At 39.6% G+C, this 19,325-nt stretch overlaps 1 protein-coding gene across 4 annotated transcripts in view; it reads left to right on the forward strand.

Moving 5' to 3' along the window:
* Positions 1-12,708, forward strand: part of LOC113007751 (dehydrogenase/reductase SDR family member on chromosome X) — a 49,359-nt gene extending 36,651 nt beyond the window's left edge. For 3 of the 4 annotated variants that reach the window (XM_026144651.1, XM_026144649.1, XM_026144652.1), the window contains 4 exons: positions 4,734-4,835; positions 6,388-6,595; positions 7,461-7,668; positions 10,720-12,708. In XM_026144651.1, the coding sequence (XP_026000436.1) occupies positions 4,734-4,835; positions 6,388-6,595; positions 7,461-7,668; positions 10,720-10,899 (698 nt within the window). In that variant the 3' untranslated portion in view covers positions 10,900-12,708. The remainder of the gene's footprint in view (positions 1-4,733; positions 4,836-6,387; positions 6,596-7,460; positions 7,669-10,719) is intronic. The other variant, XM_026144650.1, reaches the window with a different exon arrangement.
* The last annotated feature ends 6,617 nt before the right edge of the window (positions 12,709-19,325 follow it).

Genomic DNA, 19,325 nt, shown 5'->3' on the forward strand with positions numbered 1-19,325 from the left:
TGACTGTTTTCAATACTTTTTGGTTTTTAATTATGCACATGCACCAATTCTGCACCAGTGTCATGCTATATGACCAGCTCGCTGTATGGCCACATGCACGTCTGTTTAGATAACTGAGGCAGTCTCATTAAACTGAAAATAGAAGTACTGTAGAGCAGCAGTTTTAGTGAGTTAATCCAAAAGAAAAGATTAAAATGAGGGACAATTTCATACTTTGAAATTGCAAATTACATTAATGGAACGGATAAGAGGCTAAATTATGCAAAGCCAGAAAATGTAGAGATAAAATACAGATTATCTGCATTGAATAAATATTCTAATTTTAGAATATAGTAATGTACAATGTACCTCCACATATAAAAAGTACAACTTCATCTAATTTAAATTAGAGTGTTGTCACCTTGAAAGACAGGGTCGTTTCAATGTCCACCTGTGGACCACTTCTGCTGCTCCTACTACATTTGAATAACTCTCTGGATGTCCCACTCTTACTGCTTGTACTTGATTACCATATATGTTCTGTTCCACTGTGTAAAATTGCCAACTTCAATTTCATTTTTAGGAAGAGGATTAAGATTTGGGAGTCAAATCCAGCAAGCAGGAACTCATATGCTCTTTGTTTTTGGCCAGACGTGGTGCTGTGTATTATGGCAATGCCGCCGAAAGGACATTGTTTAGGAGCCTTGTGTGTTTTTTCGGCTGCCAGCTTGCAAACCTAAGCCGTGCTGCCGTGTTCTTTTTAGAGAGAAGAGGCTTTGTTCTGGGAACTCTTCCAAACAAGCTGCACTTGTTCAGTCTTTTTTTACTTCAATTGTCATGAACTTTAACATTTAAAAACTAACTGAGGCCTTTATAGTCGGTCCACTCACTGAAAGATTGTTTTGACAGAGCTGAATACTTCAGACCAGCAAACTGCCAAAACTCAGCTTATGGTCAGTTGATCAGTTAATGAAGTATGGAAGTAGTAAGGGTAACCTTAGTTTTTCACATGATTACATAGAGTCCTGTGAAAACTCCCCCCCCCCCCCCCCCCCCCACAGCTGTAGTTTACTTCAACAAAGAAGTCATGTTTGCTCTCTGCACAAGTACAGGTCGATAGTGAAACGGCACAGGGAGACATCCCTGAAGGGCAAAGAGAGTGAATTTAAACCAGGTAAGGTGTTTGCTTTTTATAGGCAGAATCACAAACCTTGGTAATCGCTCTTCATGGAGGACTTTCATGGTTATTTTCATGACTTTTTGCTCAGAAACAAACTTATGTCATCTTTTCTTGATTTATTTATTATCTTTGTCATCTACTATTCAGGAGTAATACAAAATTAACCACTTTATTATCTCACTAAAACCACTTTACTTAGTTTGGTTCCTCCACATTTGACAAGTTGCAGCTCATTTAAGATAAACAGTGAATGAGTCAGTGAGTAGATCCGGTACAACGCCTCCAAAGGTTTTTCATCACGTCGTGTTTCAAGACATAAAATACAATCACAGTGTTGAGCGATTGAGTCAAGGAGCCTGAGTGTTATAGAAAATCCTGGGGTGCAGGCCCACGCATGATCAATGGCATTTCACTCCCAGTGGGCTTTCTAAATACGACTGGGTTTTCTGAAAGGGCTCAGTCTCGAGAGGCCCCATTCAAGATGACAAGAGAGGACTGACGGGCATGGCACACACACAGACATACACGCACACACAATTCTCCTGCAACACGTGCACCTGTTTTCAGGTGCACATAAGCACACACTCTTACTAAGTCAAATTTGTGCTCGCGGTCACTCTGCTGCACACACCGGGTTTGTTCTTATTATTTTCTCTTCGTTTCTTTCTTTTTTTTCTCTCAGACACACACAGTCAGCAGGAGGTGAGTAGCGTGGCTTGGAGATAAGACTGCTATCAGACCTTCATCAGGAACAGCTGCACTCTCATCTGTCTCAGCAGCCCTTTTCTTTATCAGTTCCATCAACTCGTCCTCCCTGTGTTCTCTCTGTCCTCCTCCTGTCTTTGTCCATTATATTTGAGACGTTAGAGGCTTACTTGAGTTCTAAAGGAAACAATATATTATTTTATAGATATTTGAAAGGCACAAGGCTTTACTTTGAATTGAGGGATATAATTTGACAGTGCTATTAAAAAATGCAAGGCCAAACCATGTGAATAATCCCGAGGCTTCGTGCAGCTTGAGTCTTGCTTGTCAGAATGTGTAAGCTTCTACTTTCAAATTCTCACTGTAATCATAGGCTTATATATCTTATATATCTCAAGATATAATAAAAACACAATCTGTCCTTAGCTAGTCTTAAAATTAGATCAATACAACCTCAAATGAAGTATAAAAGACGGCCTGTTACACCATGTCATGATTTATTTATTATCTAACCCCGATTCTGTTTCCATCCAAATTAAGAAGGTAAGTAGCAGCCAGGCGCTTCTAATCAGATGCACTTAATTAATTGATGAGCAGAAAATGTGATCACCTCAATGAAAGAAGATGTTTTACTATTTTGCTCATCTGCTGTCTGCTATGGTGGGAGCTTAAAAACGTTATAAATGCCTGCAAACCTCAATGACATAAAACAGCGTTGTAAAGTCCAGAAAACAGTGACCTTAAGTTATTGCTGCTAAAGATGTTCTGCAGGCTTTTGAATCAGGGGGTTAACTTAGTTTTTCCACACACTGCTTCTGCATTTTGGCTTAGTTTGTTCAAATGAATGACACACAGTAGTATGCCATGTGTTAAGGTTAGGTATTTACCTAAAATAAAGACCTGCTAAGGACGACATATTTCCTGATAATTTTGCATTTTTAAAATTTACATTTACATTATTAAATATTAATGACACAAAGATAAAAAAGAGACATGATGGATTCCACTGGCAACAAAAAATGCAAAACAATTTCAGCCATGTAGAGTTATGAGTCTGCAGATTGCACAGAGTAAGAAAAACAATAATGTGATGGGAGCACTAGTGTATATTACTTTGCTATTAGAGTAGTGTATTCGTTTTTGTGTATATTTTGGGTTTCACATTTCTGTGATCAACTCATTTCTCTGTTGCTTTAAGCCAGTGAACCCAAAATAGGATTTCTGTTTTAGCATTTAATAGAACAGGATTGTTTACTTTTCAAGAATATTTCCCATCCTGAAGTGCTGAGAAATGCACACAGAGGATGTTAGAGGGTTAAAGAACAATTTAAAACATTTCTTGCTGGAATGAGATTTCAATTTGCTGCTGAAGATTAGAAGTGAGTCAGCAGTCGTGTCTGCAGTGGGAAGGTCATTCTACAAATGTAGAGTCTGTAAAAAAGAAGAAAGTTTATTTTTTTTTTTTTTGTTTTTGCACCATTAAATGAAGCAGAAGCACCACAAAAACTGGGAAAGACAACATAAAACTATTCCCGATAAACAAGAGAAGTGACCACTAGGGGTCATTTCTATATTACCCACCATTAAAAAGGTATTACTATACAGAGATTTTGCACTATTTAATACATTGCATGACAGTCATATATGCCTCATTATGATATCTGTTCAAGTGCAGAATAAAAAGCAGTAGAACTTTTAATCAGGGCAGTTAAATGGCTTGTTTAGCCTGAAGAGCTTCTTGAATGCATATTTGATGAACATTTTCATGGTACTGTGCAGATCAAAACAGCTCATTTGGCATTTTGATGTTGATGGTGGTGGAAAATGTTGTCTAATATATTTCAAATTCTCCTGCATAGTGCTCACTTGGGTTGAGACCTGTGGGCTTTCAAAGCCATATCATACATTTGACATTTTTTTCGTAATCAACACGTTCAATGACCTTTAATACCCCGTGGAATATATTGTCATCCTGGGAAAAAATGATCCTTCTCCCATCAGAATAGAAGGCTTCAGCATGGGAGAAAGGTGATCAGTCAGAACAGATTTGTATTGATTTCCCTCTAAAGGACAAGTGGACCTAAACTGTGCAAGCAAAATACCCCTCACAGCATAGCAGAGCCACAAGATGCTCTCATTGGAGGGGCTCTTGTTCCTTTAATTTGTCACCAGTCTGTTACTATTTTACAATAAACCCTGCCGCACCTTGGGTATCTCAGTGGTTTAGTTAAGGTGTGATGTCACAGGTTTGTTACCTGGCTGGCCATTTAATAAGGGATGCTGAGGTAACTTTGTGTTTGGAGCCACAGAGCTTTGACCGTGGAAAAAGTAGGTCTCGTTGATCAACCCCCAAACAGAATGACATATCCCTTTTTGATGAACAGATTTGAGAATTTTATTATTATTTTATTACTTAAAATTTTATATATTCCAGGAAAGCTCGGTTTGTCAAGCTTTTTTAAATCAGTGTTTCTGTGAGCGTGCAGACACTTGAGCTTACTAAAGCCAGCAGTCCCCCTTCATGTTTTGATGAGAGAAGCTGATCTCTTACCTGTGTCTTATCACATATTAGATCTGATATAACAATGTGCTGAGCTTTGATGGAGTTCTGGTGGGAGTATTAGGTTTGTTAATGTGATAGAGCAATGGAAGTGCTGTTAGTGTTGCAGTGTAGGAATCCACCAAGCCCGCTGGAGAAGATGATTAATACACTCTTTGATGTCTTACCGGCAAAGTGTCGTGGAGGATTAATCCATTTATAATGGCTCTGATGTGTGTGTGTGTGTGTGTGTGTGTGTGTGTGTGTGTGTGTGTGTGTGTGTGTGTGTGTGTGTGTGTGTGTGTGTGTGTGTGTGTGTGTCCATTGCAGTGGAGTTTAAGAAACTGGACTTGGCTTCATTGCAGTCTGTACGTCAGTTCGCCCAGAGCTTCAGAGAACGGGACCTGCCGCTAAATATTTTGGTCAATAATGGTGAGTCTTTGTGTTCTGTCCTTGTGTTATATGAGCGTGCAGCCGGACTCTGCACAAAGTTTATCAAATATTTATTGAGAGAAGTAGAAAGCCTCTGCGCAGCTGTGTAATTTCAATGCAGTCGCCTGGCTGAATTTAAAGGGAGTTTGAGAATTAAACACAGATCCAGTCACACTGTGAAATGTTCTGCACGCGTCCTTGGATACTGTATACAGTGGGGCAAAAAAGTATTTAGTCAGCCACCGATTGTGTAAGTTCCCCCACTTAAAATGATGACAGAGGTCAGTAATTTGCACCAGAGGTACACTTCAACTGTGAGAGACAGAATGTGGAAAAAAAAATCCATGAATCCACATGGTAGGATTTGTAAAGAATTTATTCGTAAATCAGGGTGGAAAATAAGTATTTGGTCAATAACAAAAATACAACTCAATACTTTGTAACATAACCTTTGTTGGCAATAACAGAGGTCAAACGTTTACTATAGGTCTTTACCAGGTTTGCACACACAGTAGCTGGTATTTTGGCCCATTCCTCCATGCAGATGTTCTCGAGAGCAGTGATGTTTTGGGGCTGTCGCCGAGCAACACGGACTTTCAACTCCCGCCACAGATTTTCTATGGGGTTGAGGTCTGGAGACTGGCTAGGCCACTCCAGGACTTTCAAATGCTTCTTACGGAGCCACTCCTTTGTTGCCCGGACGGTGTGTTTTGGATCATTGTCATGTTGGAAGACCCAGCCTCGTTTCATCTTCAAAGTTCTCACTGATGGAAGGAGGTTTTGGCTCAAAATCTCACGATACATGGCCCCATTCATTCTGTCCTTAACACGGATCAGTCGTCCTGTCCCCTTGGCAGAAAAACAGCCCCATAGTATGATGTTTCCACCCCCATGCTTCACAGTAGGTATGGTGTTCTTGGGATGCAACTCCTCCAAACACGACGAGTTGAGTTTATACCAAAAAGTTCTACTTTGGTTTCATCTGACCACATGACATTCTCCCAATCCTCTGCTGTATCATCCATGTGCTCTCTGGCAAACTTCAGACGGGCCTGGACATGCACTGGCTTCAGCAGCGGAACACGTCTGGCACTGCGGGATTTGATTCCCTGCCGTTGTAGTGTGTTACTGATGGTGACCTTTGTTACTTTGGTCCCAGCTCTCTGCAGGTCATTCACCAGGTCCCCCCGTGTGGTTCTGGGATCTTTGCTCACCGTTCTCATGATCATTTTGACCCCACGGGATGAGATCTTGAGTGGAGCCCCAGATCGAGGGAGATTATCAGTGGTCTTGTATGTCTTCCATTTTCTGATGATTGCTCCCACAGTTGATTTTTTTCACACCAAGCTGCTTGCCTATTGTTGCCTATCAGAAATTACTGACTGATGTATGGGTTTCACTTTAACCTTTGCGTTTTTTGTGTTTTATCTCTATTACTTTTTTATGTAAAATGTTAAATTAGTCTTGTAGCATTTGAATTAAATTCACATTTGAAATACTAAAATGCATTTTTTTGTGTATCAAATCTTTGTGTGTGGATGTGTGTGTCAAGCGGGTGTTATGCTGGTTCCTGAGGGGCGTACGGAGGATGGATTTGAGCAGCACTTCGGTGTGAACTACCTGGGACACTTCCTTTTGACCTGGCTACTCCTGGATACACTGAAGGATTCTGGGAAATCGGGTCATGTCTCTCGTGTGGTCAACGTCTCATCCTCAGCTCACTGCATCGGACAGATCAGACTAAATGACCTGAATAGCCGGTAGGTACACACAAACACAAATGTCCAAAGACATGCATCTGATGCACACAATACCTGAAGTTAATAACAAATAATAAACTAATAAATAGTTAAAATGATATATAGACTTTAAAAATGCTTGCTTCAGATGCAAACTGAGTCATTTCATGTAATTGCTATTGTCACAGTGGTCATTAATTTTTCACTTTAGTGTTTGGTGGTTATCAGCCATATACTATTGAGCCACAAACATATTTAATGATGTGTGACATTCACATTAAGCGCTTTATTAAAAAAGATAAAGTCAACCCTTCGATATTCTTTAAGAAGAGCGGTTCACATCCTTGTGTATTGTGCTCACCTGCCTTCTTTATGCTGAGATCAGTATTACACATCTCAGTTTGGCACAAGTGGACAACTGTTGGTTCCAGTTGGATCAGTATCGCTCCAGCTCTCAACACTGCTGTCAAGATGTATTAACAGCCTGAATATCGTCATCATGTCGTTACATAGATATATTGGTGTTTAATATCCAAGGTCTTAAACTCAAATGCTGATTTAACTCAGTACAGACTTCTTTTAGTCCAAAAGCCTAGCATAACATTTATAATACCCTTGTTAAGTTTCGGGGACATTATAAATATATTATGTTATTTAAATAATAATTTTAAGCTTCTATCATACTACACACATTATATAGTTGAGGACAGAATTATTAATATTTTATTAATTAATTCCTTTTTTTTTTTTTTTGAGGAATTTAGTTTGTTAGCAAAGTGAATTAATATAATTTAATCAGATTTTTGGAAAAGCTGTGTTAAAAGTTTCTTACTTTTTCATAGGGAGGATAATAATTGACATTCTTTCTTGCTCTCTCTGTATTCAGCCAATCTTACTCCTCACATGCTGCTTACTGTCAGAGCAAGCTGGCCCAGGTGTTATTCAGTTTCCACCTCCACCAAGAGATGCAGAGTGGAGGTTTCCAAGTGAGTTCGTGTGCCGTGGATCCCGGCATGGTGGATACCGCACTCTACCGCCACCTCTGGACACCCCTCCATCTGGCACAAAGTGTCATCGCTCGCCTGCTCTTCAGGGTAAAACACGGCTCTGCATTTTCTGTTGTGTCCCAACTGTAATATTCACCTTGTAGAGAAGTAGCGCACAATGTACGGTTCAGATCAAATATAGTTGACATGTGCTTAAAGTAAATGCATTTTATACTGTTCACACTGTATCACAGAATGATCGCAGTAATTGAGCTTCAAATTATTTTATTGTTAGAAGAATAGCTTGTAACAACAACATAGCAACCCTGGATAATTTAAGTGTTTCCTCAACTCTTGAGTTGCAGTTTATTCTGCGTTGTGAGGTTTTGGAACTGGAAATCTCTAAAAGTTAAAACTGTTAGATGTGAACCTACAAACTTGACTGTGGGCACTCTACAGATTGTATTATGAGATGAAACAGACACACACACACACACACACAGTCCATCCACCCTGCTGAAAATGGAAGTGCTACTAAAACTCCAGCCCCTTCACTTTGTGTTACATTTTAAAGCCTTCTTTGCATAACTTAAAGCACTGACCCCAGGCTGCTGTTAATGTCCCTGAGATTTAATGGAAGAAGATGTGTGTGCATGTTTGAGCCCCAAGCCACAGTTGTCACATTTGCCTGTGAGCACAACCTTTGGAATAGTTTTGCCCCACATACAGTATGCAAACTTATTATCATGTGAAATAGTCCATGTAATTATTAACTAACACACACACATTTATTTTGCCTTTTACAACACCTTTTTATTTTAAACTCGGGGATTAAAGTTGGATTTTGCCCTAAGATTGGGTGTAATGGTGCCACATCGGGAAAATACGTAGAAGCAGGTTGTTAAATGAAGAGCACAGAGTGATTCTGACTTTAATCTCAGAATTCTGATTTTCTTTTCAGAATTCTGGTAGATAGACTATTAACGAATACTTGGCATATTCACAAAAAATCTGTTGTATATTTAAGAATGAAGATAGAGTTTGCAAATACTGACTTTTGAGTTCATTAGAATTGTGCAAAGTCTGTTTTTGCATTTTATACTGTATTTCCATCTTTCAGTAAATTGCTGTTCCTATTTCCCATTTCCCATATTGAAAGTCAATGAACCTAGTACAATTTCTGAGAGTGCGGCACAATCAATATCCAGAGGAAGTAATAATAGCAACAAAAATGCAGCATCCATGAGAGTAAAGCAGTGAAGTGGTGAACAACAAAGCAATAGATGAGCTAGTATGAGAAGGTTCAGGTTCCTTTATTGATGCCCTTAGGTAGATTTCTTTTGCAGTTAAAAGAGCAGGCAACCCATCAACCAGACATCAAACACAGACACTGGCTACATATACAGAGGGAAAGAGAGCATTCTCCAGGCTTCAATAAAACCACAGCTTCAAACCCCCAAACTAATAAATACTATAAAAAGGCCAAAAAAATTTAATAAATTAATGAATACATTCAAATTAAGTGCACAATTTGCAATAGCTTTTCAGCTTTTTCCCTCTGGAAAAGATGAAAATCCCGCAGGGGATGGGAATCATCATTTAAGAGCTGGCCATCCTCTGCAACTGCCTGGTATACATCAACTCTAGGCTAAGCTGCAATTTACCAATCAGCTGCCCTGACCAGTTTACAGTTTGACTCAGTTTGTTCCTGTCCTTCAAAGACAGGTCACCATGACACCAAGGAAAAAGACAAAACTGACTCAATAAAAGATTTTAAAAAAATATTGTCATAATGGTCTTATCAATATGAAAGGAGGACCTTGATGACCCTTTTTCAAGATTCGAGGTTCAAGAAGTTTATTGTCATGTACACTGCAAAACACAATTGGTTACACAGAGTAATGAAATTCTTACTTTGCAGGTTCCCTTCACACAACTAAAAAGACTAAAAACCAACTTAAAAGAAAGTAATAATAAGTAAGTAAAATAGTGCTTGTAGATGTGGTGTAATCAGAATTTAAAGTGCAAGTAGTTGCAACACTGTCACAGTGATAATATATACAGAATATGCAATATTACAGTGTATATGTAAAGATACGTACAAAAATTGCAAATTTACAGGTTAATATAAATGTACATATATATAAGTGTTTTGGACACTGCTTCACAGTTTGTGTGAAAATTCAAGCTTGAATCAATAATAGTCCCCAGATATTTGCAGGGACACATTCCTTGGTTTGACCCTTAATGTTTGTGGAATCAGATATGCTGGAATTTTTCCTGAAATCCGCAATTATTTTCTGGGTTTTCAATATGTTGAGCTGGAGATAACAATTTTTACACCACCTGAAAAAGGGCTCAATAGCATGTTTATGGCTGGTTTTCCTTTCCGTGTATGTAAAAGACTGACAATGACCGTGTCATCTGCATACTTTAAAATGGCCCTACCATCAAGCATCCAACTGCTGTGGAAACCGTTGCCCCTCCCCAATCACAGAAAGAGTTGGGTGTTTTGTTGTTGCTGTTGTCTTTCTGTACTAAAACTCCTGCGTGGATGGAGAGACTTTTTAACTACAGACAGCAAAATGAATTATGAAGAACACGTTTTGCTTGCCAATACCCCCCCCCCCTCCTTTTTTGTACCGGTACTTAAAAATTCAGCCCTTCAAGTACAATGATAGTTCACTTAGAAGAACAATTAAAATTGATGTTTGAAATTATTGCACAGTAGTACAGCATACACACATCACAGACAGCACTCACGTACTGTTATACACGACTATGCAAGTGTGCTGTTAAAGCTTTCAGGTTGTGATCCTCTCTCTGCTCAGAAACCTGCTGCTGGTCTCACTGCTGACACTGAGATCATTGTTAAAATGCATCAACACCAGCGCTCTCAAGCATACGCTCATCCATGAAAACACACACACACACACACACACATGCTCTTACCCTGAGCCTTCCTTTCAGTGATGCTAACACACAGTGACATTAGCCCTACTCTTTCATCCGTGTCCACACACACACTTAGGCACATTTTTTTGTCTACGTGAAGATAGGTTGTTGTTGATCTTGTCTTCCATTCCAGTTCTTTTCTTTATATATTTTATATGCAGGAGCTCTTTAAATTTTTAATTGTGTTTATGTGTTTGTCCCTAGACTCCTGAAGAGGGCGCTACCACTGTGCTCTCTGCTGCTCTGTTACCTGCTCTGGAGGGAGATTGTGGAGGAGGTTACTGGGCCAATGGGTGCAGGGAGATGACAACACCGCTGACCTTTGATCCCCAGCTGCAAGTGAGCCTATGGGAAATCAGCCTCCAGTTGCTGAACCTCCACTAGCATGAGACAAGGATGACCAACAGGACTAAACCCATTTGACAACATCAGATAAAAAAGACCCTATATTCAGGGCGGCCAGCCATTCTCTCCTCCCTTTTTCATACTTCACATCAGGGCGTTGCTAGCAATTTGTTACAAGTGTCATAATCCAGTGCTGGACTGTGATTGGTTGTTTAGAGAGCAAAGATCTCTTTCTTTTAGCGTTTTTTTTTTTAGTTTTATTTTTTATTTTCTTTTTTCCAGACCTGCCAAAGAAGGGCTACAGGGGATGGAAGATGCTTTTTTTGCTTTTCACTGTGAGCAAGCAAACATATTTGCACACACACACAACCACACTCTAGGGTTGTAGCTATATGTCATTTTGCTGTCATGGATAGCAGAGAGTTGCTGTTGGCGCCATCTAGTCAGATATCAGTTAATGGCACCCACCAATGATATGATGAGTTTGATTCCCTGATCGCGTATCAGAGAATCAGTCATCTGCTATGATACAAACCTTACTTGGATTTTTCAATTAGTCCGGCCCACAATAACTAAATTCCTCTTGGAAGCTTTTTCACATCAACAAAAAATTCCAGTAAAATAATCCAAAAGCTTAATTTTGGCAACAAAATAACATATTGGTCAAACCCTAGCATACGCGCACATACGGTACACACACATTTACACACTACGACAATGATCTGATCTGATCCTGCCTTGCTGTGGCAAGGGAATGTGATGTCATCAGTTTGCGTTGACACATCACTGCGATTTCTCAGATCGTATTGCCATCCGGCCTCTTTTACTGGGAGCACTTTGTTTTTATTGGTTACTATTGAATCATGTTAACTGCTGGTTGTAGTTGCATGAGTAGATGTTTTTACAGACGTGAATTTAGCTGAAAAGCTAAGAATCCATCATAGTCTCCTCTTTCCTCTCTCCGGCGCGCAGTAACCCAATAAAAGATGTTCCTTTTGACTGCTAGGGGGATTTGGGAAGAGTTTTAAAAAAGGGAGATATTTCAGATAACAGTAAGCCTAAATTTGGAATGATTCCCCTTCGACCCAAGAGTGATGAAACGTTTGGTTGAGTTGCTGTGAATTTTTATGCTGTTATTTCTAAAGCGGAATTTCCAGCTGTTTCTGGTTGTCTGCTCAAAAAAAATGAGAAAAAAAAGGTTTGGGAACCGACCTCAAATTCATTTTGTCACCGTTTTCCTTTGTGATCTGTGCTAATCGCTTTTTTCTGTGTCTGTGATACATGTGCATGTATTATGCACACAAGCTAAGAATTAACTCATGTATAGACCCAATTCATGCTGATGGATAGCACAACAATGGCTAACCCCGGAGGAACTGCAACGAGAAGGAATGCGAGAGAGGGGAAAGCACATTTTTTCAGCATTCAAACTGTGATTGGTTCCTCATTGCTGCTGCTACTGCCTCTTCCTCATTTGGCGCCGCTCCCAGTGCATTGTGGGATTGAGATTTCCCAGTAGTGAGAATCAAACTCCATCTGCTGAGCTGACACACACACACAGACACTCACTCAGAAACATTGGAAGCAGTACATCCAGGCATAGGCTTATCCAAACAAGCGCACAGCAAATAAACACGTCTGTCTGTGATGCAGGAACATGCTCACACACTCTTACACACATACAAAGACACACTTAATGCCATCTCCACTGTGATTAACATGTTTTAGCTGTGGGGATGAAAAGTGTTATCTCAAATTAATTAAGTTTTGGCTAAAATCCTTAACCACAAGTCATCGCTGTAGTGTATGTGTACGTTGTTGCTTTGAATAAAGCCAGTTCGCATCCAGCATTCATTATGATCTGCCGCATGTGAAGCGATAGTATCACTGTGGTAGCTAATTCAGCCAGTGGCACAGTGTCAGACATGAAGAATAGGAACAAAGTGTAATGGAAGAAAATGCATAAAGGAAAAAGGCATCAGCTTTAAGGCACTCATTGCTTAAATGGTTAAATTTAATGTGATTCTCACTGTTTTGTCAAGCAGTTTAAGTATTTGTCTCAATTCAGAGACGAAAAAATCATCCTTCAGAGAATTTGTAGGACAGACTGACCCGCTGCCGCCACCGCTAAATCAGACGACAGTCTAAATTTACAAGGGGAAAAAATAAAGGCGTATTTGCCCCATCCTTGTCATCTTATAAAGTCATTTTTGGTTTATGTTATTCATAAGTGTGTTGGGCTTTTTGGTTCATGTGATATATCTACCAATGATGTGTCAACCCAAATATCTGCCTAATATCTTATGAATATTTGAATATATGAGTTGACAAAGATTGCAAAAATGCGCAGGAACCTGCACTTTGAAGGGAGGCATTATGCTAAAAAACCCTCTTTAAGATTCCCAGGACTTTGCGAGGATTCACAATCTCGTGGCAGTCGGCCCTATGAGCATCACAAATACTGACGGTATAATACTGAAGCCGTTACATTTGGAATTTATTAGTTTTGACTGATACATTTGGCTGAGATGAGGAAGCCATCTGTATTCATCTGGCTTCCAGGTATTCAGTATCTATTATTATCCGGTGCCAAGTCAAATACGCTGAATTGTGGGAGAAAAATTTTGAGGGGATGAAAAAATGACAGAAAAAATAAAAGGAACGCCTCCCGGTCGTAGTTATTATAACTATCAGGGTGTGACACGGACTCTGATATGATGTGAAGGCACCATAACTCCAAGACAACTCATCAAAGTTTACATCCCATAAGAGAGGCTTATTCTGATTAGAAATTAAAATATAATTTTAAAGCAAACATCAAAGGTTTTTTTTTTCTAGATTAGCAATTGTGTGTGAGCTGACTCTAAATACCAGCAATATTGCTCAGTCTTTTGAGTGTTGTATTGTTTTTCAGGCTGCTTGAAAACAGTTTATTGCCTCAGTGCTTCCTTTGTTTGACTGTGTGGTTGCCCTTGGCCACTGTAAGGTACTGATTAAATAACAAACAGCCAAACCTAGTGCATATCTATACATCTATATATATCTCTACATATAGATATATAAATATAAAATGCACATGCTTCCGTTCACACAAATAAAAACACCAGCCTATCCACTCAGTGGCGCTTATTGAAAGAATTCAAGGCTACAATATGACATACATCCTGTCAAAGAGCTACCGTGTTTTTCTCAGCTGCTACAGTAGATGTATTTTAGCTGGAAAGGGCGAGTGGGGGAATGTCACAGACTCTCCCTTCTATCTGAGCACAAGGTTTTCCAAAGACGAAAGGAGGAAACGCGCACGGATCTGTCTCAGTGTGCTTATCGTGTCGACGTGCAGAAGTGACTGCTAAATTATCACTGATTTACCCGGTTATATACGGTATTTAGCGTCCTCCTGAAGCATTCTACACAGACACGACAACACGGTGAACTTTCTGAACTCGATTTGCAAATATAGAAAAAGAACAACAGCTCCAGTAACTGTCTGTGATATTATCTGTGTGTTATTTACTCGTATATGATCGTTTCAAAGCGTTGGAGGAGACCAGTGAAGACATTTGTAGATTAAAAATAGCCATTCCTCTGAACAACCTGGGATCACATTTATATTAAATGTTCCAGTCCCAAGTTCTGCAAAATCTTAAATGTGTATATTTGCACTGGTGTGAAAAAGTGTTTTTTCCCTTGCTGATTTCCAATGTTTTTGTATGTTTGTCACACTTAAATGTTTTAGATAATCAAACAAATTTAAATATTAGACAAAGTTAACACAAGTAAACACAAAATGCAGTTTCCTAATGAAATTGTTTTATTATTAAAGGGAAAAAATTCCAAACCTACATGGCCCTGTGTGAAAAAGTGATTGCCCCCTAAACATAATAACCCTTAGCAGCAGCAATCTACAGTCAAACGTTTGCGATAACTGGTAATGAGTATTTTACGCTGTGGAGGAATTTTGATGAATCTTTGCAGAACATTTGTTGTTCAAGCACAAACTGCTTTTTTTAAGGTCAGGCCGCAGCATCTCAATCGGATTCAGTCAGGGCTTTGACTGGGCCACAATGAAGTTTTCATTTTGTCTTTCTTAAGCTATTCAGAGGTGGAGCTGGTGTGTTTTGGATCATTGTCCTGCTGCAGAACCCAAGTTTATGTTCCTTTTCCTCAGGAGTGGTTTTCGTCTTGGAACTCTATGCAGACCCAGTCTCTTTCTTATGGTGGAGTCATGACCACTGACTTTAACTGAGGCAAGTGAGGTCTGCAGTTCTTTGGTTCTTGTTCCGGGTTCTTTTGTGACCTCCTGGATGGGGTAACTGTGGTAGGCTGGCCACTCCTGGGAAATCCACCCCAGTTCCAGGTTTTCTCCAGGTGTGGATAATGGCTCTCACCATTTGTCAGACAGGTTCTATCTAAGGGGTTTCTTGATTCACCAGGTCTGGCAGTAAATAAGCCTTAGTCTAGCAGTGAAACTACACTCAACTTTGTAAAACGTGGTTAATTACAGCTAAATCGTGATCTAACAAGGTGGGGCAATCACTTTTTCACACAGGACCATGTAGGTTTGGATTTTTTCCCCCTTAATAATATTAATAATAAACACCTTCATTTAGAAACTACATTTTGTGTTTACTTGTATCATCTTGGGGGGGCAGGGATAGCTCAGTAGGTAGATTGGTGGCCCCATGATCGGAAGATTGAGGATTCGAATCCACTGAACGGCTATCCTGAGCAAGGTACTGTCCCTACACGCTGCTTCCCGAGCGCCCAATGCCTGCCCACTGCTTCACTGAGTGAACGGGTTAAATGCAGAGAGGAATTTCCCCATGGAGATCAATAAAGTATACATTATTATTATTATTACTATCTTGGTCTAATATTTCATTTTGTTTGATGATCTGAAACATTTAAGTGTGATGAACATACCAAAAAATCAGAAAGCAGGCACTCCACTGTATATTCAGTGATATAAAGATGTAAACGGGGGGTAAAACCAGATGAACTGAGTCCTTACTCTGGTACTATTCCAGTTAAAAGAAGCCACATTCTAGTGTCGTTTAACCTTTATTGCATACACCCCTAAACTGTTTTCTCCTTTGTTGTGAGAGCGACCTTTCAATTGAGCCCCTGGAGGCTGCAAATCGAAGACATTTCCCACCTCAAATCCATTGTAAACATTCAGTGCACCTGGGCCCCCTGAGTTTTTATTGAAATGTGTGGAATGTTTTATTTTTATCATTATTTCGTTGTTGTTGATCTTATTGCTTTTGCTGTGCCTAAAAAAGAAATCTCCCTCACCGATGTGTTAACTGTGAATTTTTTCATGTAGAAATTAACTCGTAGAACTTGTGATACCGTCTTGTCCTGTGCATTGATACGATTTCTCTCTCTCTGGAGTGATTGGAGTGGAGGTGAAGAATGTTTGTGTATGAATGACTGTGCGTGCGTGCGTGCGTGCGTGTCTCTAGATAAGGGTGTTGATGTCTATGATCTTTTTTTTTCTTCTTTTTTTTTGGGGTATTTTGGTCAATTATTGTGACATTCCAGCAGCAGCCGTCACCTTTTCTATTATCCAAAGCCTCTCAATAAACATATCATTGTGCCATTTGCTCTCCATCCTTCTTCCCAGCGTGTGAGTGAGAAACCGTCAGTCTGATGTTGCTCGACATGAGACAGCGAGCCTCGAGCACTGTCTGAACTTTTGAGACATTCTCAGATCCATCAGTGAAACGTACACACACACACACACGGTCATTTTTCCATTACAATAGAGGACCTTACATTCACTTAAATTGTTTTTCTTCAGTCTTACAGTGCCTGCCTGATCTTAACTTTAATCTCACATTTACCCTAAAATTGAATGATTTTTAGAGCCTCACAGTATAAATAGGTTTTTTGCAACCACAGTGAAAACAATGCAAGTTCTCACGTTTATTTCTTCCTGTTACCTACTAGTAAGCAGTAGTAATGCAATGACTCTTATATAGCATTCATTTGGCACATTACTATCCAAAGCGACCTAAAGTTACAGTCTTTGTGATTTCAGAGTGGCTTTCTGCTTCATGCCTTGTGCCCTCTATTCTAAACTATGGTAAAAATTCAGATGAAGAGCAACATGTGATTTTACACATTATTTACAGTATTTAACAGCAAAGCCAAAAATCAGATGCAGTGTCTGGAAATTAAGTACAGCCTATGATTCAGTAGACACAGAACCACTTTAAGCTGCACTTTATCAGTCTCTTACAACACCGTTGAGGCATTTTCGCCCACTCTTCTTTACAATGTTGTTTCAACTCGTAGAGGTCTGCAAGCATTTTCTTCAGGGTCACCACAGCATTTCATTGGGGTCGAGGTCTGGACTTTGGACTATTGCAACACTGGGAGCTCCTCCTTCCTTCCAGTCTTTTTCTAATTTTACTGCCATGAAGTTTAACATTTAACATCCAATCTGAGGCCGGTACAGTCTGAGATGTAGCTCTTGGGCTTTTTATTCTCTTTTTTTCTTTTCCTTTTTTTGTAGTTTCTCTGAGCATTTCATGGTCAGAGTTTAGAGTGAATTTGCTGAAATGTCCACTCCTGGCAAGATAGGCAGCTGTCTTGAATGCCTTCCACTTGTGAATAATCTTTCACACAGGAGGATGATGGATTTCAAATTGTTTAGAAATGGCTTCATAACCTTTCCCAGATTGGACAGCAACAATTGACCACTGCTGAAGTCTTCCCCTCTACGGCATTGTGTGAATGCACACACTATGGATGCAGCAACAGTCTACTTTAGTGTGCAACCTGCTTCTTGCTCAGAACTTTGAAAACAACAATTTATGCCTGTTTGTTGTTGTTGTTGTTGTTGTTTGTTTGTAGGAGAACCTGCATCTGTTATTTTTTAATACACACAGGTTGTTTTCAGATGCTTCTGTGGAGAATTGGCCTCCTTTGAAATTTTTCTAATTAAATTAATGAAAGTACAAACAATGTTACAGAAATATTAACTAGAGACAGCCTCAGTTCACCTTTAGTTTGCCAATAATAAAACAAAGTCAGTGACGTGCTGTTATTCGTCGTGGTAAAAAACTGAGGGGTTCAAAGAGAATATATACTTCAGTGCACACAGCAGACTGGAGACCTTCAGACAACATAAACCTCTTCTGAAGTTTTTCTGTGAAGAACTGCAATTTAGGCTTTCACCATCACGCCACTTCATAGCTGAATGCTCTGGTACGATCAGTACTTTGCAACCTGCAATCTGTGAGTCAAGCTAACCTCAGCAGCTCCTTGGTTATTTGTGGTTATTTGTGGGTTATGATAAACTTATACCTTTTAATATGAACCCTGCAAAAACTATTTCAAATTAATTAGTTAATTAATAACTTTTTTGAGGAAATCAAACGCACCCACAAAACCATGAGGAAAAGTCAAGAATCCCTCTTACCACTGATCCTGCCTAAATATATTCATATATTGTAAACCCAGTAAAAGTGTGACATCTGTCTGCGTGCGCATGTGACAATAGACTTTCAATTAGAGGAGGCACTGAAGAGCAGGTGTTTTCTTGCCTTAAAGAAAAGTAAGAAGAATCAAAGGTAAATCAAACCCCCAGCACGTTTGACGGCGCATCTGAATGGCAGGAGAGGAGAGTTACATCATGTAGATGTCTATTTCTTAGAATTACTATCTGACACAGCTCTCTGTACTACCAGCACACATATAGCATGTCTGCGCTTAATTGAGTGCTGTCTGAGTTCACTCGAGCAGAAAACGGAAAGAAAGAGTAACCTAAAATGGCAAAATGGCCATCCTCATTTATGTCAAGGTAATTGGCGCTCATACTGGAGAGATTATGGTTTCTAACAATGAGTATAATCCACAGCATCATAAACACGCTTAATAGCTTCATATTGAACCACTGAGTGTCAGCGCTCCCAGCATAAAAGTCCTTATGGAATAACTAATGAGCTCATTGCATGCAAATGCTTAACTTAGTAAGTGTCTAATAAGTATTCATTTATGTGATTACCTCCAAATAACTGAGAAGACACTATTGCTCATATTCAGGTCGGAACAGGTTGGCACACTTTGTTTGTGCAGACGCCTCAGATTCCTCAAATATCTCTGGGAGCACAGTCATAGGTTTTGCTCTGAGTCCACAAAACACGTGTAGGCTGGCCTGGTGAACTCCCATGCCTCCTCAGTCATCTGGGAGACTGTGAAAACCTTGCCCACTGTTCCATGGCCAAGATGGAGCCTGCATATTTCTCCTGTATCTGAAGTCCAACTGTCAGCCAGAGCCTCCTTTTCAACAACCTTTCCTGTAAGGCCAAAAAGTGCGATGCTTGTGTTATAATTCGCGCCCACTCTGATCTCCTTATTGAAAAGAGAACACATTTTTACTTGAGGTGTTAGTATTGGTAAAAAGTATTGGTTAGCCAAGTCAATCAGACTTTTTTTGCACACTCAAGGAGCTGCTG

The sequence above is a fragment of the Astatotilapia calliptera genome, chromosome 16 (genome assembly GCF_900246225.1).
Source record: "Astatotilapia calliptera chromosome 16, fAstCal1.2, whole genome shotgun sequence".
Taxonomy (NCBI): domain Eukaryota; kingdom Metazoa; phylum Chordata; class Actinopteri; order Cichliformes; family Cichlidae; genus Astatotilapia; species Astatotilapia calliptera.